This window comes from Cricetulus griseus, chromosome 7, assembly GCF_003668045.3.
Source record: "Cricetulus griseus strain 17A/GY chromosome 7, alternate assembly CriGri-PICRH-1.0, whole genome shotgun sequence".
Taxonomy (NCBI): Eukaryota; Metazoa; Chordata; class Mammalia; order Rodentia; family Cricetidae; genus Cricetulus; species Cricetulus griseus.
In genome coordinates this window covers 65802579-65818700 of record NC_048600.1, presented here as the reverse complement: position 1 = coordinate 65818700, position 16122 = coordinate 65802579, and the positions used below count along the sequence as shown (strand labels likewise).

The window sequence follows — 16122 nt, the reverse complement described above, 5'->3', positions numbered from 1 at the left end:
GGGGTTACAGCGTGGCTCTTTCTTTCACTGCTCCATTGGGATGTTTCTAATTAGGGGTCCTTGGAGCCATCTTTTGAGAACTGAGAACAAGTATGGCAAGAGGGTTTCTTTCTTTCTTTTTAAAAATAATTTGCTTATTTTTATTTTATATGCATTGGTGTTTTTCTTGCATGCATATCTGTGTGAGGGTGTCGGGTGCCCTGGAACTGGAATTACAGATAGTTGCAAGCTGCCATGAGGGTGCTGGGAATTAAACCTGGTTCCTCTGGAAGAATAGCCAGTACTCTTAACCACTGAGCCATCTCTGCGGCCCCCAGAAAGAGGGTTTCTGACAAAGTATGTCTGGGTTGTGGGGTCTGGAGGCTCCATCGCTGGGGGCCTCAAGACGATTAACCACTGAAAGCTGCGGGAACTGCCTGCTTCATGTTGGGAATGGCAAGGGGTGGCTCTGATACTTTCTGTGTCTTCACTAGGGCAAGGGTGAAGGCAGTGGGGATGGAGGTTATCTGGGAGTTGGTCCTTCTTAGTTTTCTTCTTTTTAAGATTTATTTATTATGTATACAGTGTTCTGCCTGCATGTATGCCTGTAGACCAGAAGAGGGTACCAGATCTCATTATAGGTGGTTGTGAGCCACCGTGTTTTTTCTGGGACTTGAACTCAGGACCTCTGAAAGAGCAGCCAGTGCTATTCTTAACTATTGAGCCATCTCTCCAGTCTTAGTTTTTAAAAATGCATTTATTTATTTGTGTGAGTGTGTATGCATGCATGTGGAGGTCAGAGGTCAATTTCTGGGCATCACTTGTTTCCTCCCACTTTGTGAGTTTTGGGGATTGGACTCTGGTCATCAGGCTTGACAGCAAGTGCCTGTACTCATGGAACCATCTCTCTAGCCTGTTTTTATTATTTCTTCCCCTTGGGCAGAGCCTCCTATAGTTGACCTTGAACTCCTGATGCTCCTGCTTCCACCTCCCACTGCGAGGATTCCAGGTGTGCATCACTATGTATAGATTGAGTTGGGTCCTTCTTATTGTGGTTCACTTTCCCTGAGATGGGCAGGAAAGAACCAAACCAACAAACTGGCAATGTTTAGATGCATATAGAACCATTCCACCCAACTAGATCTGGGAGACTGTCTTGCTTTCTTACTGTAATTAATGTTGACAGCTCCTGCTGGGGAAGTGGAGCCCTCAAAATGCATTGGGACAGGGCCCCTGGATGAGGGAGCTTACCAGGATTATCAGTTCAGGGCCTAGTAATTAAGCCCCAGATGTTGACGATTCATCAAATTACAAGGCTGGTGGGGTCTGAGGTCCCAGCCCGGGAAGTGTCCATGAAGGCTCCATGAGCCTTGTCCCAGCCTTCACCAGGGCTGGCCAGTGGGTGGGAGTAGGGGCAGCCCCCTCCAGGCAGGTCAGCTCCATATGGTTCTGATTTCTCAGGCCTGGCTGTTTGCGTACACATGGACTGCAGTTCCAGTCTAGGTTTTAACAATTTCCCAAACTTGAGTTCCCTACCCTCGGGCAAGGGAAGAAGGGGCCAGCTGTGGAGCTGTGGCTTGTGCCCTGCTAGTGGACTGCTGCTCTTTCCAGAGACCCTAGGTCTGGGTGCTTTGCAGGGTAGCCTCTGTACCCCGAATCACAGCAAGCTGTAGACTCACAGGTGTGTCCAAGCTGCACGTGGCAGAGGATGGCTATGAATGTGCCCAACATCAAATTGTAAGGTTACTTAAAATGTTATTTATTCATATTTTTTGGGGGCAATGTTTGGTCACACATTCTCAAGTGTGAACTTTGTATTAGATGTGCAGATGATGGCTTGTGGGGTGACTCCGAGGGTAAAGGCACTCACTGTTGAGGCTGACAACACCAATTCAATCCCTGAGACCCACATGGTGCAAGGAGAGAACCGGCTACCTCAAACTGTCCTTTGATCTCCACATGTAGACTGTGGTATGCACAGTCTCTCTCTCTCTCTCTCTCTCTCTCTCTCTCTCTCTCTCTCTCTCTCTCTCATACACAATGTTAGATATACAGATGATGATGTCATTGTGCAATGTCAAGAGCTAGAAGCTTTGTCAAGTAACAACCATGACGCTAAAAAATAAAACAAAACCCACCACCACCACAAAAAAACTCAAACCAACCAAATTAGCAGCCATGTTGAAAACAAAACAAAACAAAAAACCAACTTGACAACTCACTTCACTGTGAGGAGTTTGGAGTTGTCTTGAGAAGTAGGAAGACCTCCCAGCCCTGGGACTGATCTTGCCTGCCCAGGACTATACTGCCTTCTCAGCTGGCCATGGCCCCAGCACCCTTGCTGCATTCTCTCCTGCTTCACATCCGCTGGCTGCCTGAGACAGTGACCTGCCAGCTCTGTAGGGGCATGGGCGTGCAACCCTTGGCCTAGGTCTCGTTCAGCTGTGAGACACTGAGCCATGGAGGCAGCTGGCTTCTATTTGGTGGAGAGGGTTTGCTCAGTGAGTGGCCTGGGTTGGCTGGAAGCAATTACATCTACGTCTCCATCACACACCATGGCTGGAAGAGGTGGTATTTAAAGGACTAAGCCTTTGAACTGATCCCAAATATCTGCTTAAATTACTTATTCACCCATTACTGGTATTTGGTGGGGAGAAACATGATTACCTTGTCAGGTATCAGGAAAAATTGCCCCTTTTTGGGGAGGAAGGGATAAAGGGCCTTGATTTCCAGTGGCTGTGGGGGTATGGGGTATGGGAGTGGGGAGTTAGGCTGTGTCTGTCTGAGATGCTTGTGTGCTGGGAAACACTAGACACAGCAGACAGGCTGGGGTACTCTTTCAGCACCAAGCAGACCACTGTGTGGCTCCAGCCCCTTGGGGGACTCAGGGACCAGTGACAGAGACAGCTCACGCCTGACAGAAGCTGTGGATGTTCTCTCTCCTTGTTCACCAGCAAAGTCCCTAGACCTTATCCAGGTCAAGCCCCTGCTTTGCCCTTGGCCTGATGGGTACTTGCTATGTCTTCCCATATCTGCTCACACATGATTTCCTAGATGCCTCTCCTCTCTTTTATGCACTGGAGGTAGAATCCAGCATGAGGCAATATACCACCAAGATGCCCTCCAGCTCTTCTATCTGGAGCAGCAGCGTGTACCTTCCTTGATTTCCATAGACTGGATAGGCAGAGAACGTAACATCACCATCAGAAACGGATTCCCAGCTTTTCTTGAAACACCGGAAAATGCTGAGAGTTGTGCTGTGTGGACCGATCTGCAGGACCCCATTTACATGTCCCCAGTCTGCCCAGCCCCCTCCCAGTTGTCTAAACTTTCTTGCTGGCAGTTTATTTTTAAAATTTTCTTATCAGCTCACCTTTCAGGAGCTGAACTGTCTCTCTGGTCTGTCTACACTCCCGAGCACGACTCGCTTCCTTCCCAGACCAGCCTCCACTATCTTCCACCCCTAACTCCCCAAACAGACAGGGAACAGAGGAAGGCATGCTGGCCATGCCCCCGCCCTTAGGCCTCAAGAGTGAGCTGCCCATCTTGCTTGGATGCCCATGTCCTTCTTTGGGATAGGGAAGTGGCATGGGTAGGATGGCTCCCCTGGGTCTTGGACATCAGAGGAAGGAAGCAGTTGACCCCCCAATGAGGTTAGCTGCTGCAGCTGCTTGCTCCTCATCAGCCTGGCCCTGTGCCCGAGCACACGCTGGGCGTGGTGGTGATGGGAGTGGGGGTGGGAGGATTGGGGGTGGGGGTGCTGCGCCTCCCCATTTGCCAGCACCTATCTGGTTTTTGCTGTGTTTTGGTTTTTCTTTTTCTTTGAAATGGGATCTCACTATGTAGCCCTGGCTGGCCTGGGACTCACTCCGTAGACTAGAGTGGCCCTCGGACTCAGAGATCTGCTTACTCAGTGTTGGGATTAAAGGCATTTGCTAGTAGTGAGAAAGGATCTCATATAGCTCAGGCTGGCTTTGAACTCATCACGTAGACAAGGATGACACTGAACTCTTGATCCTCTTTCCTTTACTTCTTGAGCTGGGATTGTTGTCTGTCACCATCATGCCTGTTTCTTATGTGGTGCAGGGATCGAACCCAAGGCTTGGTTTATGTTAGGCAAACTACCAAGTGAACTACATTCCCGGCCCCCACTAGACTTTTTGTTCTTAGGCCACACCTCCATTCCTCCAGGCAGCAGCCTTGATCCCTGCCGTGCTCACAGTTACTTGAACCCTCTTGGCACTGACCTTAGTCTAACGGTAAAGCTGGAGCTTCGGCGAATGTGGATCTTTCTATCAAGTAGTCATAGGCGCCCCGGAGGTGAGGACCTTGGGATGCATTTCTTGCTACTACATCTGAAATGCCAAAGAGCCCTGAGCTGAGAACACAATTAACATTTGTTGAACAATGTTCTGACACAATGACAGTGATTCCGTGAACAAATATCCACCAGCACTGGTGTCTGATCTGTGAGCACTAGAGGGCGACCTTGATCTGCTCTCTGCTGGTTCCAGCCAACTCCTGCCATGGTGTCACAGCATGGGAGGCCAGCCAGGACACTCTGCACTTAGGGTGCTTACCCATGCAAAACTCTGCTAGCCTTAAGGGTTACCTGCTGCTGGACTGAGTGACCATGGAATGACAGGAACTGTTATTCACTGAACCCAGTGCGAATGCCCAGCCCCGGGGCTTCCAGGAGTCATCTACTTGGATTTCTTAGCTGCTACTGGGGATGCCAGGAACACAGCTCAGAGGGTTTGGGGTATGCCTGAGGTCATAGTCTATGGGGACCCATAGTTCACACTTTCTCAAGTCATGGGAGCTGCAGGAATAGCTTCCTACCCTATTCCTCTCTTCTCTCCAGTCTTTCCTGGGGAGACCTGAACGTGGGTCGCTGGCCCAGTCCATGTCTGTGAACTCACTCCTCCATGCAGTAGGCTGTGTGTGGTGAAGTAAGATGGGTGCCAACCAGCCTCAGGTACCACTCTGTGACTGATTACTGGCAACGTGCAGAGCCACCGTCCTCTGCCTGGACTCTCACAGTGCTTTGTCCTCTTCTGGAGTGACATGTGGGCAGGAAGACGCAGACATGGGAGAGGGTGTGTGTGGCTCCTGGAACCTGAACACAGGAGCCTCCTGGCTGGAAGTGGCCATATCCCATTTCTTGACTGCCTCACATGAGACATTCATGGGAAACTGAGGAGTGCAGAGCTAGACCAAGACAATGGCTGGACTCCAGAAGTACCTGTTTTGTTTTGCCTCAGGGGAGAAGGCTGGGGAGGAAGCCAGTGTGGAGGCCCTCCACTGCAGGCCCAGCTGGCTCTGTCTTTGAGGTTCCAATCTGGGGACTATTATGGGGGACTCAGGAAGTCTGCTTTCACCCCTCCTCACTCTGCCCATCATCTGCAAGGGGGGGTGGGGGGGCTGGGACCTGCCCTGCAGGGGTCAGATGTGAATGAGCCGGAGGATGTTAAAATTTAAAAAAGCACTTGAATTTGGGGGTATTACAGATGGATCATTTAACTAATTACATTTTTACAATCAAAGCTGTTTTTGAACTAGGAGAGTGTAAGAAAGCATATGAGTGTGTGGCGTTCGTGGTTCTTTTTTGTTCGCTTGATTAATTCCAAACAGTCCAACTGAGTTATTCATTTTGAAATTGGTCCCAGGCCGGGGCCCTGTCTCGCAGACCACATTTCTGCCCCGAGCTTACACTGTCCTCTGGGACCTCGGTTGTCGATGCCCCATGACTGATGTTGGAGACTTTGCAGGCCCCGCTTCCCTGGGTACCACGAGTTTAACCAGGCGAGGGCTGTGGGTGGTGCTTAGTGCTGGAGATGCCTGAGTGGGGGATTCGAATTCCAGTGAGGTCTGCCCCATGTCCTGTGATAATGTGATTCCTCATCGAACCTTGCTGTTGTATTTATTTATTGGGTGTTGTGTGGGTGAGAGTGCCATGGTGCTTGTGTGGAGGTCAGAGGACAACTCCCAGGAATCAGTTCTCCCCTTCTACCATGTGGGTCCTGGGGATGGAACTCAGGTGGTCAGGCCTGGTGGCACCTTTAGCTGCTGAGCCATCTTGCCAGCCCCAGATTCTAACCTAAGGTTTTCACCCAGGCCTCACTTTTCAGCAAGTCTTATTCCTCAGTTCTTAAGTCTGTCTTTGTCAGTAAACTACTGTAGCCTCCTCCTGGTAAGGCTCGTTTCCTCCCTCTCCTGCCCTGAAGTGGGGACACCTTTAAAATATGTGATGGGAGAAAATCTTTAAAATGCTGGTCATCAGAAATGCCTCCGAGGCTGCAGGTACACTCAGTGGAAGACTGTTTGCCTAGTGTGCAATTAAAAATCTAAATTCAACCTCTAGTACTGCCAACCACAAATACACACACACACACACTCCTGGCAGGCTCAGTGGCAAATGTCTGTTATACTAGCACTTAGAAGACGGAGGCAGGAAGACCAGGAGTTCAAGGTCATCTTGGCTACACAGGAAATTCTAGGCTAGCCTGGGCTACATAGAGTATTTGCCGAATATGATTAGGATGGGAATCGATTCTTTTTTTTTTTTTTTTAAACTGAGACAGGATTTCTCTTTGTAGCTTTGGAGCCTGTCCCAGAACTCGTTCTGTAGCTCAGGCTGGCCTTGAACTCACAGAGATCCACCTGCCTCTGCCTTTGCCTTTGGAGGGGAATTGATTTTTTTTTTTTTTTGAGACAGGGTTTCTCTGTAGCTTTGGAACCTATCCTGGCACTCGCTCTGGAGACCAGGCTGGCCTCGAACTCACAGAGATCCGCCTGCCTCTGCCTCCCGAGTGCTGGGATTAAAGGCGTGCACCACCAACGCCCGGTGGAAATTGACTCTTAAATGTGAAATTCACACATGGCTCATATATACTTTATACATTGAGTCCAAAGGTAATCTCATTTTATTTTTATAATTTAGTTTTTGGTGTTTTGAGATAGAGTCTCATAGCCTAAGCTGGCCTGCAATTCTCTGTGTAGCCCAGGCTGCTCTCAAATTTATGATCTTCCTGCTTCAGCCTCCCAAACAGTGGGATTAGAGGTTGGATGCAATATTTTCAATGTACCGTGTGTGTGTGTGTGTGTGTGTGTGTGTGTGTGTGTGTGTGTGTGTGTGTGTGTGTGTGTGTGTGTGTGTGTATAGAGGCCTGAGGTTGCTGTCAGGAATCAATCATTCTAAATCACTCTTCCATTTTATTTACTGAGGCAGCCTCTTAAGCAAACCCCAGAGCTCACCAACATGGCTGGTCCAAATAGGTGGCCTGCCCTGGTGAGCCTGTCTCTACCCTCTGAATTTAGGATTACAGCAGACTTACCATGTGCTATCACACAGACCTGGCATTTATGTGGGTTCTGGGGACCTGAACTCTGGTTCTCACACTCTTGAGACAAGCATTTTGACCACTGAGCCATCTCCCCATTTGTGCTGTGACTGTCACAGGTCTGGTGTGGGATTTTCCACTTGTGGCATCCTGTTGACATTACACGCTTCTGACGGGTGCATTTCAGATTCTGGATCAGAGATGCACAGCCCACTGAGACCTGCCAGAATTATTCAGGGACTTGTAGAGCACTGGTCTCCTCTGGAAGGTTGGCACAGTAGCTGGTTGGCTTGTGTTACACTCAGCATCACTCTTTTCCCAGCCCACCATTCACATTTACTGTCTCTGGACAGTGGAGCCACACTGTGGCCTGCTCTCTCAGGACTTTTTTCTGTGTGCATAGTGGCCATGCTTGCTCAGCATGGGACACTGTCCCTCAAACAGTAGGTGTGGAAGATGGAGACCCCCACCCTCTCCTGAGTGCACAGGGAACATGAGCTGTGCAGAAGCTAAATAATCTAAGAGAACTCAGTGTTTGGAAGAGGCGTGCAGACTGAGCTGACTTCTAAGCAGAGCCAGGCAGAGAAGAGATGGTGAAGAACAAGGATCGGCAGAGCCTGGCAGGATCCATAGAGGTGGCAGCCGGGCTCCCATGCTTGCCACAGTGAGCTCTGGAAGAGCAGTTGAGCCAAGGCCCTGTGCCAGTCTTAGACTTGGAGCCTCCAGAACTGTGAGCTACTCGGTCGCCCCATCTCTCGTCTTTCACTTGTGTGCATATGTGTGTACACGTGTGGGGGCCAGAGGTTAATGTTGCTTCAGGTGCACTCTGATGGCTTCAAGTATGCACTGTGACTGAACTGAGGCACGGGGCTGGGAGGGATCTTGGTAGCTGTCTCTGGGGACAAGTGTTTCCTAGAAACAGAGTGAGATTTCATTGTCCCCTTGGTTCCCACTGCCTTACTGAGCCTCTCCATCCAGTCTACAAGCTTCTACTTCATGCAGCCCCTGGACACCACCGCTACCCCTCCTTTTAAAAGATTTGTTATTCATGTGTTTGTGCCTGCATGCGTTTATGTGGCACCATGTTATGAGCCTGTGGAGACCAGAAGAAGGCATCAGATGCCTTGAAGCTGGAGTTAGGGGGTTGTGAGCCTCCTTATAAGGATTCTGGGAACTGACCCCAGGTCCTTTCCAAGGGCAGCCATTAACTGTTGAGCAGTCTCTCCAGTCCCCTGGACACTTCTTCCCCTTCCACCACCTGCCTGCCACTTCCTCTCTCCCTCCTCCCATCCTGGCCTCAGGTGGCTCGTCACTTATGAAGCTTGCCCTAAACTCCATGACCTGTCTCCTTCTCTATTTTCCTCCACTGAGAGTATTCACAGAGCTCTGCATTTTATCATTGAAGTCTCAGTCCGAATGTTATCCTGTCCTTGATTATTTGATCCAAATCACACAACTATCTCTGCACCCACCCAGCACCCTCCTCTATCCCCCCCCCCGTACAGTTCACTGTATTCAGGACTGTTCACACCGCCTCCTGAAGGTTAAGTGGGAAGCCAGGAAGCCATGGAAGCTCAACATCGAGTGTGAAGAAAATGAAAACTCTAAAGAAGAAAACCAAGGATTTGTTTAAAGCGAATAGAAGGCCCAGTCTTGTGTTTTTTGTACAAAGGGTGAGAGGTGGAGGCAAGATTAAACCCTGCGTGACAGACAAGCCATTTTCACCTAAGAAGCTACATACATCTTAGAGAGGAAAAGAGGGAAGTGAGAAACCCTTCAGGATGACTCCATTGTGCCCAGATGATCACTGTCTCCCACCTGCAGCTGTCTGAAGATTGTGACTGGGTTTGATTTGGTTTTGTGCCTTCCCTGTGTGTAGCTCAAGGCATGATATCAAACCTCCTATTAATGAGATGCCCAAAACACTTTAACACATAAAAACTGATTAATTCCCCCAAATGCTGGAATGCCATGACTGGAGTTCCTCTGCAGCCCCCATTGATGATTCACAATGCTTGGGGCTCAGAACTCCCTGCTGCTATCAGTGCAAGAAGACTGCTTGTCCCTGGCTGCGCCTTTTAGTTTCAAACTCTACACCTGCAATTCCAGTCTTCACCACTAGGTAGCAGGCCAACACAAACTTTAACAAACAGGCCCCATCTTTTAAGACTTCGTCTAGTGAAAATACATCCTAAATTAAAACAAGACACATAGACATATATTTAAAAACTTATCATATTGAAATAAATTAAAAGTATGATAATACCCACAGTTGGCCAGAGTTTGGGGAAGCATGCGGCATTTGTGCGCTGTTGGTGGGAATGTAAATGAGTGCAGCCTCCCAGAGGGTAATTTGGCAACGCACATCAAAAGCCTTAAACATGTGCAAATCCTTTGGTGCAACAATTCGACTTATAGGCATTTATTCTATGGAGATAACCACAGAAATAAGTCTTCACTTACTCCCAGGATGTTGAGTGTAAGGATGAAAAATTGTCCATTAATAATATAACTCGGAGATTGACTAAATAAAACTATACATGTGATCAGATACTATGCAGTCATTACATACTGTAAGAGTTTCTAATGATGGGGAGTGTGCCTTGATAAATCCAGTGAAAGAGAGAAGCATGTCCCTATAGCCTTGTTTTTATGGTGGAAGTATAGGAACAAAGTTGCCTATAAAAAAAGCTAGAACAACATGAAAATAGTGAGATTTATTGTCTGTGGGTGGTAGAAGGAGAGACGATTGCTTTTTCCTTTTTTTTGGTGCCTTTCTCTATTTTCCAAATGTTTTACAATAGATACGACATGCATTTATTGCAACCATAAGGTTCTGTTAACAAGCCCTTGGGGGCATGAAGGACAGGCAGCCTCTGTTCAGAAAGGGCATGGAGACAGTGACCCCGGAGCCCTGTCAGCTCTGACCTCCTTGAGTCCATAACCTGCCTCACAGATGTGGGTGGCCCCTGCCAAACCCCTGTCCCTCAGCCACTCCTACTGGCTGCGCATATGGATCTGGTTTCATCTGGGGGTAGGGTGGGCAGAGGGATGAATGAAGAAAGCACAGGCCAGGGCCCCCATCACAGCCTCTTGCTCCGTCTAGTCTTGTTCTTTCTTCCCCCTGAGACTCTGACTCAATGGGAAAAAGAAAATCCTCCCTGGTCCTGAAGTTTGTCAACAAAATGAACACAGCCTCTAAGATTCCCTCAAACAAAAAAATTCCAACACTAAAATTCAGCCAGAAAACACCCTAAGACGGATCATTCTCAATACTGGCTTCCTATCCAAATGCTGGGTGTATGCTGAGAGGATTTGAAGGATTTCCTCATTGTTTTCTTCATTAAATATTTTTTTTACATCATCATTATTTATTTATTTGTGTGTGTCCATGTGTGTATGTGTGTAGGCATGCATACCACAGTGTGTATGTAGAAGTCAGGAGACAGCTTTGTGGAGATGGTTCTCTCATTCTACCTTTCACAGGTATTCTGGGAATTCAACTCTGGCATTCAGGTTTGCACTGCAAGTGTCTTTAGCCTCGGAGACATTTTGCTAGCCCTTCTTTTCTATTCTAAATAATATATTTTTAAAAAGATTTTATTTATTTATTATGTATACAGTCTTCCACCTGCGTGCCAGCAGAGGGCACCAGATCTCATTCAAGGTGGTTGTGAGCCACCATATGGTTGCTGGGAATTGAACTCAGGATCTCTGGAAGAATAGCTAGTGCTCTTAACTGCTGAGCCATCTCTCCAGCCCTATTCTAAATAATATTTATATATTTAATTTTTTTTAGATTTACTTTATGTGTATGAGTGCTTTGTCTGCATGCATTTATGGGTGCCTGATGTCCATGGAGGTCAGAAGAGGGCATTGGATCCTCTGGATCTGGAGTTAACATGGTTGTGAGCCACCATGGGTGCTGGGAACAAAACCTGGGCCCTCAGCAAGCCCAAGTACTTTTAACTGCCGAGCCATCTGTTCAGATCATGCTTAATTGTTTTAGAGCCAGAGTTTCATGTAGCCCAGGCTGACCTCAACTTCAATATGCAGCTACAGATGACTTTGAGTTCCTGATCTGCTTGCCTCCATGTCCCAAAAGTTGGGATTACAGGTGTGCATCAACACTCCAAGTTTTATGGGGTGTGAGGTATTGAACCCAGAGCTTTATGTGTGCTAGCTAAGCGGAGCTCTGTCCTCATCCTGAAAGTCTTATTGTGGCAGGCTTGGACGATGGCTCAGTAGGTAAAGCACTCATTGGAAAGCATGAGGACCTGGGTCTGGATCCGCAGCACCTGAGTGAAAGCCAGACATGGTGGCATGCATTGATATTGCCAGCACTGGGGGCCTGGAGGGTTGGGGAGAGACAAGCAGATCCCTGGAGTTTCCTGGCCAGACAATCCAGCCAAAATGGAGAGTTCTAGGTTCATTGAGAGACTCTGTCTCAAAAATAATTTTTTTTTGGGGGGGGTACAGTAGAACTGATTGGGAAGACAACAGAAATCCATCTCTGGCCTCTACATGTTGACGCAGGGTGAGTGAGCCTGTGCAGGTATGTGTGCACACATGAGCTTTATGTTGGGATGGGGCTGTGGCTCAATGGTACGGCAGTTGTCTATTATGCATGAAGCCCTGGGTTCAACCCTCCGGTACCACATCAAAGTTGTCTGTCAATCTGTAACTGCTCACAGTTAGGAATAGGCTGATGTGGTGTAGTGTTCTATTCCACTATATGTACAATGCATAACACTGGGTAGTTGTGCTGACCCCATGGGAGCTGTTGGCCTGGCCCATGTGCTTCTGTTTTCCATAGCCCAAGAGAATGGAACTGAACTCAAACACCACAGGAGGAAGTAGTCCAGGAAGTCTAGCTTCTCCCTCGTGGAGACTGCTCTCTCTCTGGCAGCAGGTGCCCCGTCCCCACATAAGTCTCAGGAAAAGGACAGCCCATGTGGCAGGACCAGATTCAGGACGAGAACTAAGTGCTCAGGGTACACAGCTGGGTGAGTGGGTGTGCTCCTGGCATGGGTGACAGGAGCGCCCCAAGTCCAGCAGTGGGTCAGCTCAGGTAGTGAAACATAGAAACAGCTGGCAAAGAGTGATCACGGGCTGTGATGTCAGCTCTCTAGGGGATTTGTTGGGCCCCCTTGTCACTCACTGGAAAGTGGTCTGAGGAGCTGTTTCATGAACTCAGGTTGGTAGCTTCAGGCCTGCAAACAGGAAGTGGGGACAGCTGGCCTGCTGGGCCTTCACTGACCTCCTCAGAGAGCTACCTGCATCGGGACATAGGGACCCTCGAGTTCTTGGCACACGAATCCTTATCCCACCCCATCCCAGAATTCTAAGATCCCCTGTGTGGGCCAGGCTTGAGGCCAGGTATCTGTCATATCCTACATTTCACATTGAAACACCACAGTGCCTTAGATGGACCATCAGATACATTGGCCTGCTGTGACCTGCCTGTCATGAGTGCTCCTTGTGGATCTCCATTCATCAGAGACCCAGCTTCCTGAGGAAAGGACTTTGAACAGTCTCTCCTGACAGAAAGGAGCCTGAGGTTCAGGGACACTTTGGGGTGGGGTCTCCAACTCCAGGCTTCTCAGCCAGCCAGTGGCAGAGATGGATTCAAACCTGCTGCTTAACCCCACTTGGCCTCTTGCCATCCCCTCTCCTCCCCGAGACCTGGGAAGAAAGCAGGGATGGCACAGACAGAGAGGCCTTTGCAGGGGACAGACCCACTGGCAGCTGTTTAGAACAAGTCCCTGCCCCTTATGCAGGGAAAAACTGACTTCTATCATCATCAGCCAATAGCTCTGATGCTCTCAGCCAGTGGCTCACAGTAAGCAGCGGAGACTTCCCACAATCCGCTGTGCCTTGCAAGTGCAGGGGCTTAACTTCATTGGTGGGAAGGGGACTTGGAGTTTGGGATCTGGTTCTTCCATGATAGCTCATGTGCTGTGTGTTAAGTTTCTCTCTCCCATACAGGTGGCCATGGCAGGGAGCTGCAGCTCCGTGTGTGCTCTGAGATCATGACTGGGTAGGGGTGTGAGGGTGTGGGAGAGGACAGCAAGGCTCTGCAGCATGCTGTTCCTAGCCAGGATGGTTGGGAACTTGGATGGGCCAGGTACATTTTTTTTTTAAATATATGATTATTTTCCAATCGACACTGGGCTTGTTGGGATGCACCCCCTGGGCCCCAGAGGAGAATCTGTATCCTAAAGAGAAACCTCAAGAAGGTGGATATGTTTTCCAAGTCCCCTAGGACTTAGAGGTTTTTGCTAGAAGGATTCTAGTCCTCCCAAGCTAGTAATGACCTAAGTGGGGACATATTCCAGCAAAAGCCTGTGGCTCCCCAAGACCCTTGCTGCCATGTGCAGGAGTGAGAGTGAGGGCTTGACTCCTTCCTATTCAGGAAGAGGTTGTGGGATCCGGAAGGATCTGACCCCAGTGTGCTCTGTTGATGTTACATTTCATGTAGAGCCCCAGTGCTCTAGTCTAAGAGGTCTGAGACTTCCTGTTGGGGAAGAGTCTCAGCCACCCAGGAGACTCCAAAGGGGTTGCTCTCGGTTGCTCATTTTGTCCTTTATGCAGAATTGTCACCTCTTGGTCTCATTTAGTATCAATTCCCACACTTGTTTGAGGCCTTAATTGTTTCATTCTCAGAGGAGAAGGCTTGAGAAGGTGTACATCTTCACCAAGCTATGGAACTGTAGCTGTAGAACCAAGCCCTGATACTCAGGGATGGGCTGCCTTCCTTAGCTTTCTGAGATGCACGATGTGCAGGACTGGGGACTTTGTCACCATTGCCAGCCAGTTCTGACTCTAGATAGATCTCTGAACCAGCTGGCACCCCCCTCCTGGCATCCTCCTACCTTTGAAGGCACAGAACAAACCCTTGAATTTGACGGATACCCTGAGCTCTAGTCTACAGGTCTTACCAATTTCCTCTCCCCTCTCTACGTAGATCAGGCTGGCCTCAAACTCGTGGTAGTCCTCCTGCCTCAGCCATGCATTACCACACCTGGCTTGGTCCCTGTGTGTTCCAGGGCATCAGTACTTCTGGAAGCTACTGTCATCTTCCTTAACTTTGGCAAGGCTGCTATGGAAGCAGGGTACCTCAACTCCTTGTCTTTAATATGGTACTCATTTGGTCTGGGTAGGGACATCAATCCCCAAATACAAGTTAACTGTTTTTTTAAAGTTTTCATGCCATAAAGGCTCCCTGAATATGAGTGGGAAGATCGCAGGGAGTCCCTGCCTCTAGGTAGAGGTACAGTAGTGTCTTCCAGGAGGATATGGCCAAGCCAGGGCCAGCCTCAAGGCTCAGCAGGTACACTGGGCTGGAAGGACAGATGCTTTTTGGAAGGCTCTTTGCTTTGCCTGGGAGGCATCTCAGGGAAGCTGTGAGGTCAGGGTCTGCCCAGAGTGCACACTGATCCTTCCATAGAAGGAACCAGCCCAGCTACTGAGGAGTGCAGGAGGAGGAAGGTGGAGTGAGACAGTTCAGTCAAGGTTCAGGAGGACAGTGTCCGATTAAAAGGAGGAGGCAGAGATAGAACAAAAAAATAAATGTCAATTACCGGGTAGCCATCTCGTCCTGATTGCCCCTGTGGTAATTAACAAGCCATTAATAATCAGAGTTTTGGCAGAGAACCATATGGCAATGCTTATAAATATTTCCGGCCATATCCCCCCAACTGTTCTCTGTGTGGTTTGCAGGGTTCTAACGCTGCTAGCTGTAGTGTGTTGTTTCAGGGCTCTGGTGGGTCAGATGGACAGCTACCTTCTCCCATTAGAGGTCATGGGCCTTCATCAGAGCCATCAAGGCACTGTACCCATTGGTGTCATCTCTATGTCAGTCCTGGCATAAGACACAGAACATGGGGTCATATAGGGCTGGAAGGATCTGTCACAACCACAAACCAGGGACTGAAAATGTCTTACATGAGGGATGCAGTAGGCACTCAGTTCATCCGTGCTTCTACTGGGACAGGTTGAGATGAGAAAGTTCTGGAAGCTGGAGACATGGGGGCGTGTACTGCTACTGACTGTTTTCTCTGTTCCCCCAGCTCAGGTTAAGTCTGTTCCAGGCCTCTGACACTGGAGGCAGAGTCCCACACATGGACATCCACCCACTCTTCAGGCCCCACCCACCTCTTCAGGCCCCACCCACCTCTTCAGACCCCACCCACCTCTTCACACCACCTTCAGTGGTGGCTTAAGAATTCCTGTTTGTTTAACCCATTTAATATTTTAACAACGGAGCCAAAACAAAACCACGCCTTGGCCCCTGCGTTTTGCATTTCCACAAGTTTGCACAGGCTGCCTCAGAGGGGCCTCAGGGAACACTCTACCAGGAAGTGCACTTGTGGCCAAAATCCTACACATTTTTGTTGGCCTGCCTTTTTTTTTTTTTGGCTCAAACTGATGCTACATGCACAGAGAAGCCCAGATTCTGAAGGGTGCTGATGGGGGTTGGAGGGTGGGGATGAATCATAGGAAGTAGAAATCAGAAGCAAAATGGCTCATCTGAGAAGAATTCCTTTGGAAGGTTAATCTCGGCTCCAGTTGACTGTCAATGTGCTGCTTGAATGGATGCATAGGGATTTATCTGGCCCTGAGAATCCGCCAAGAGGAATCAAAGGCAGACACATCCGTAACCTGGAGAAAGTGGGATTCCCAGGGCCACGGAGTCACTGCCATTAAAGCAGTCTCTGGCCCAGGCAGACTCAGAGTTTCCCTTCACACCCTCTTTAAATACAGTGACAGTTTTACTTCTGGTGCCTCCTCAGCAGCC

The 16122-nt window shown here is 49.0% G+C and overlaps 1 protein-coding gene across 1 annotated transcript in view; it reads right to left on the bottom strand.

The window, feature by feature from the left end:
* The window catches only part of Col23a1 (collagen type XXIII alpha 1 chain), a 287845-nt gene that overhangs the window by 34612 nt on the left and 237111 nt on the right, over positions 1 to 16122 (bottom strand). The window contains 1 exon segment of the mRNA XM_035448111.1: positions 14906 to 14932. Coding sequence (XP_035304002.1) covers positions 14906 to 14932 — 27 coding nt within the window.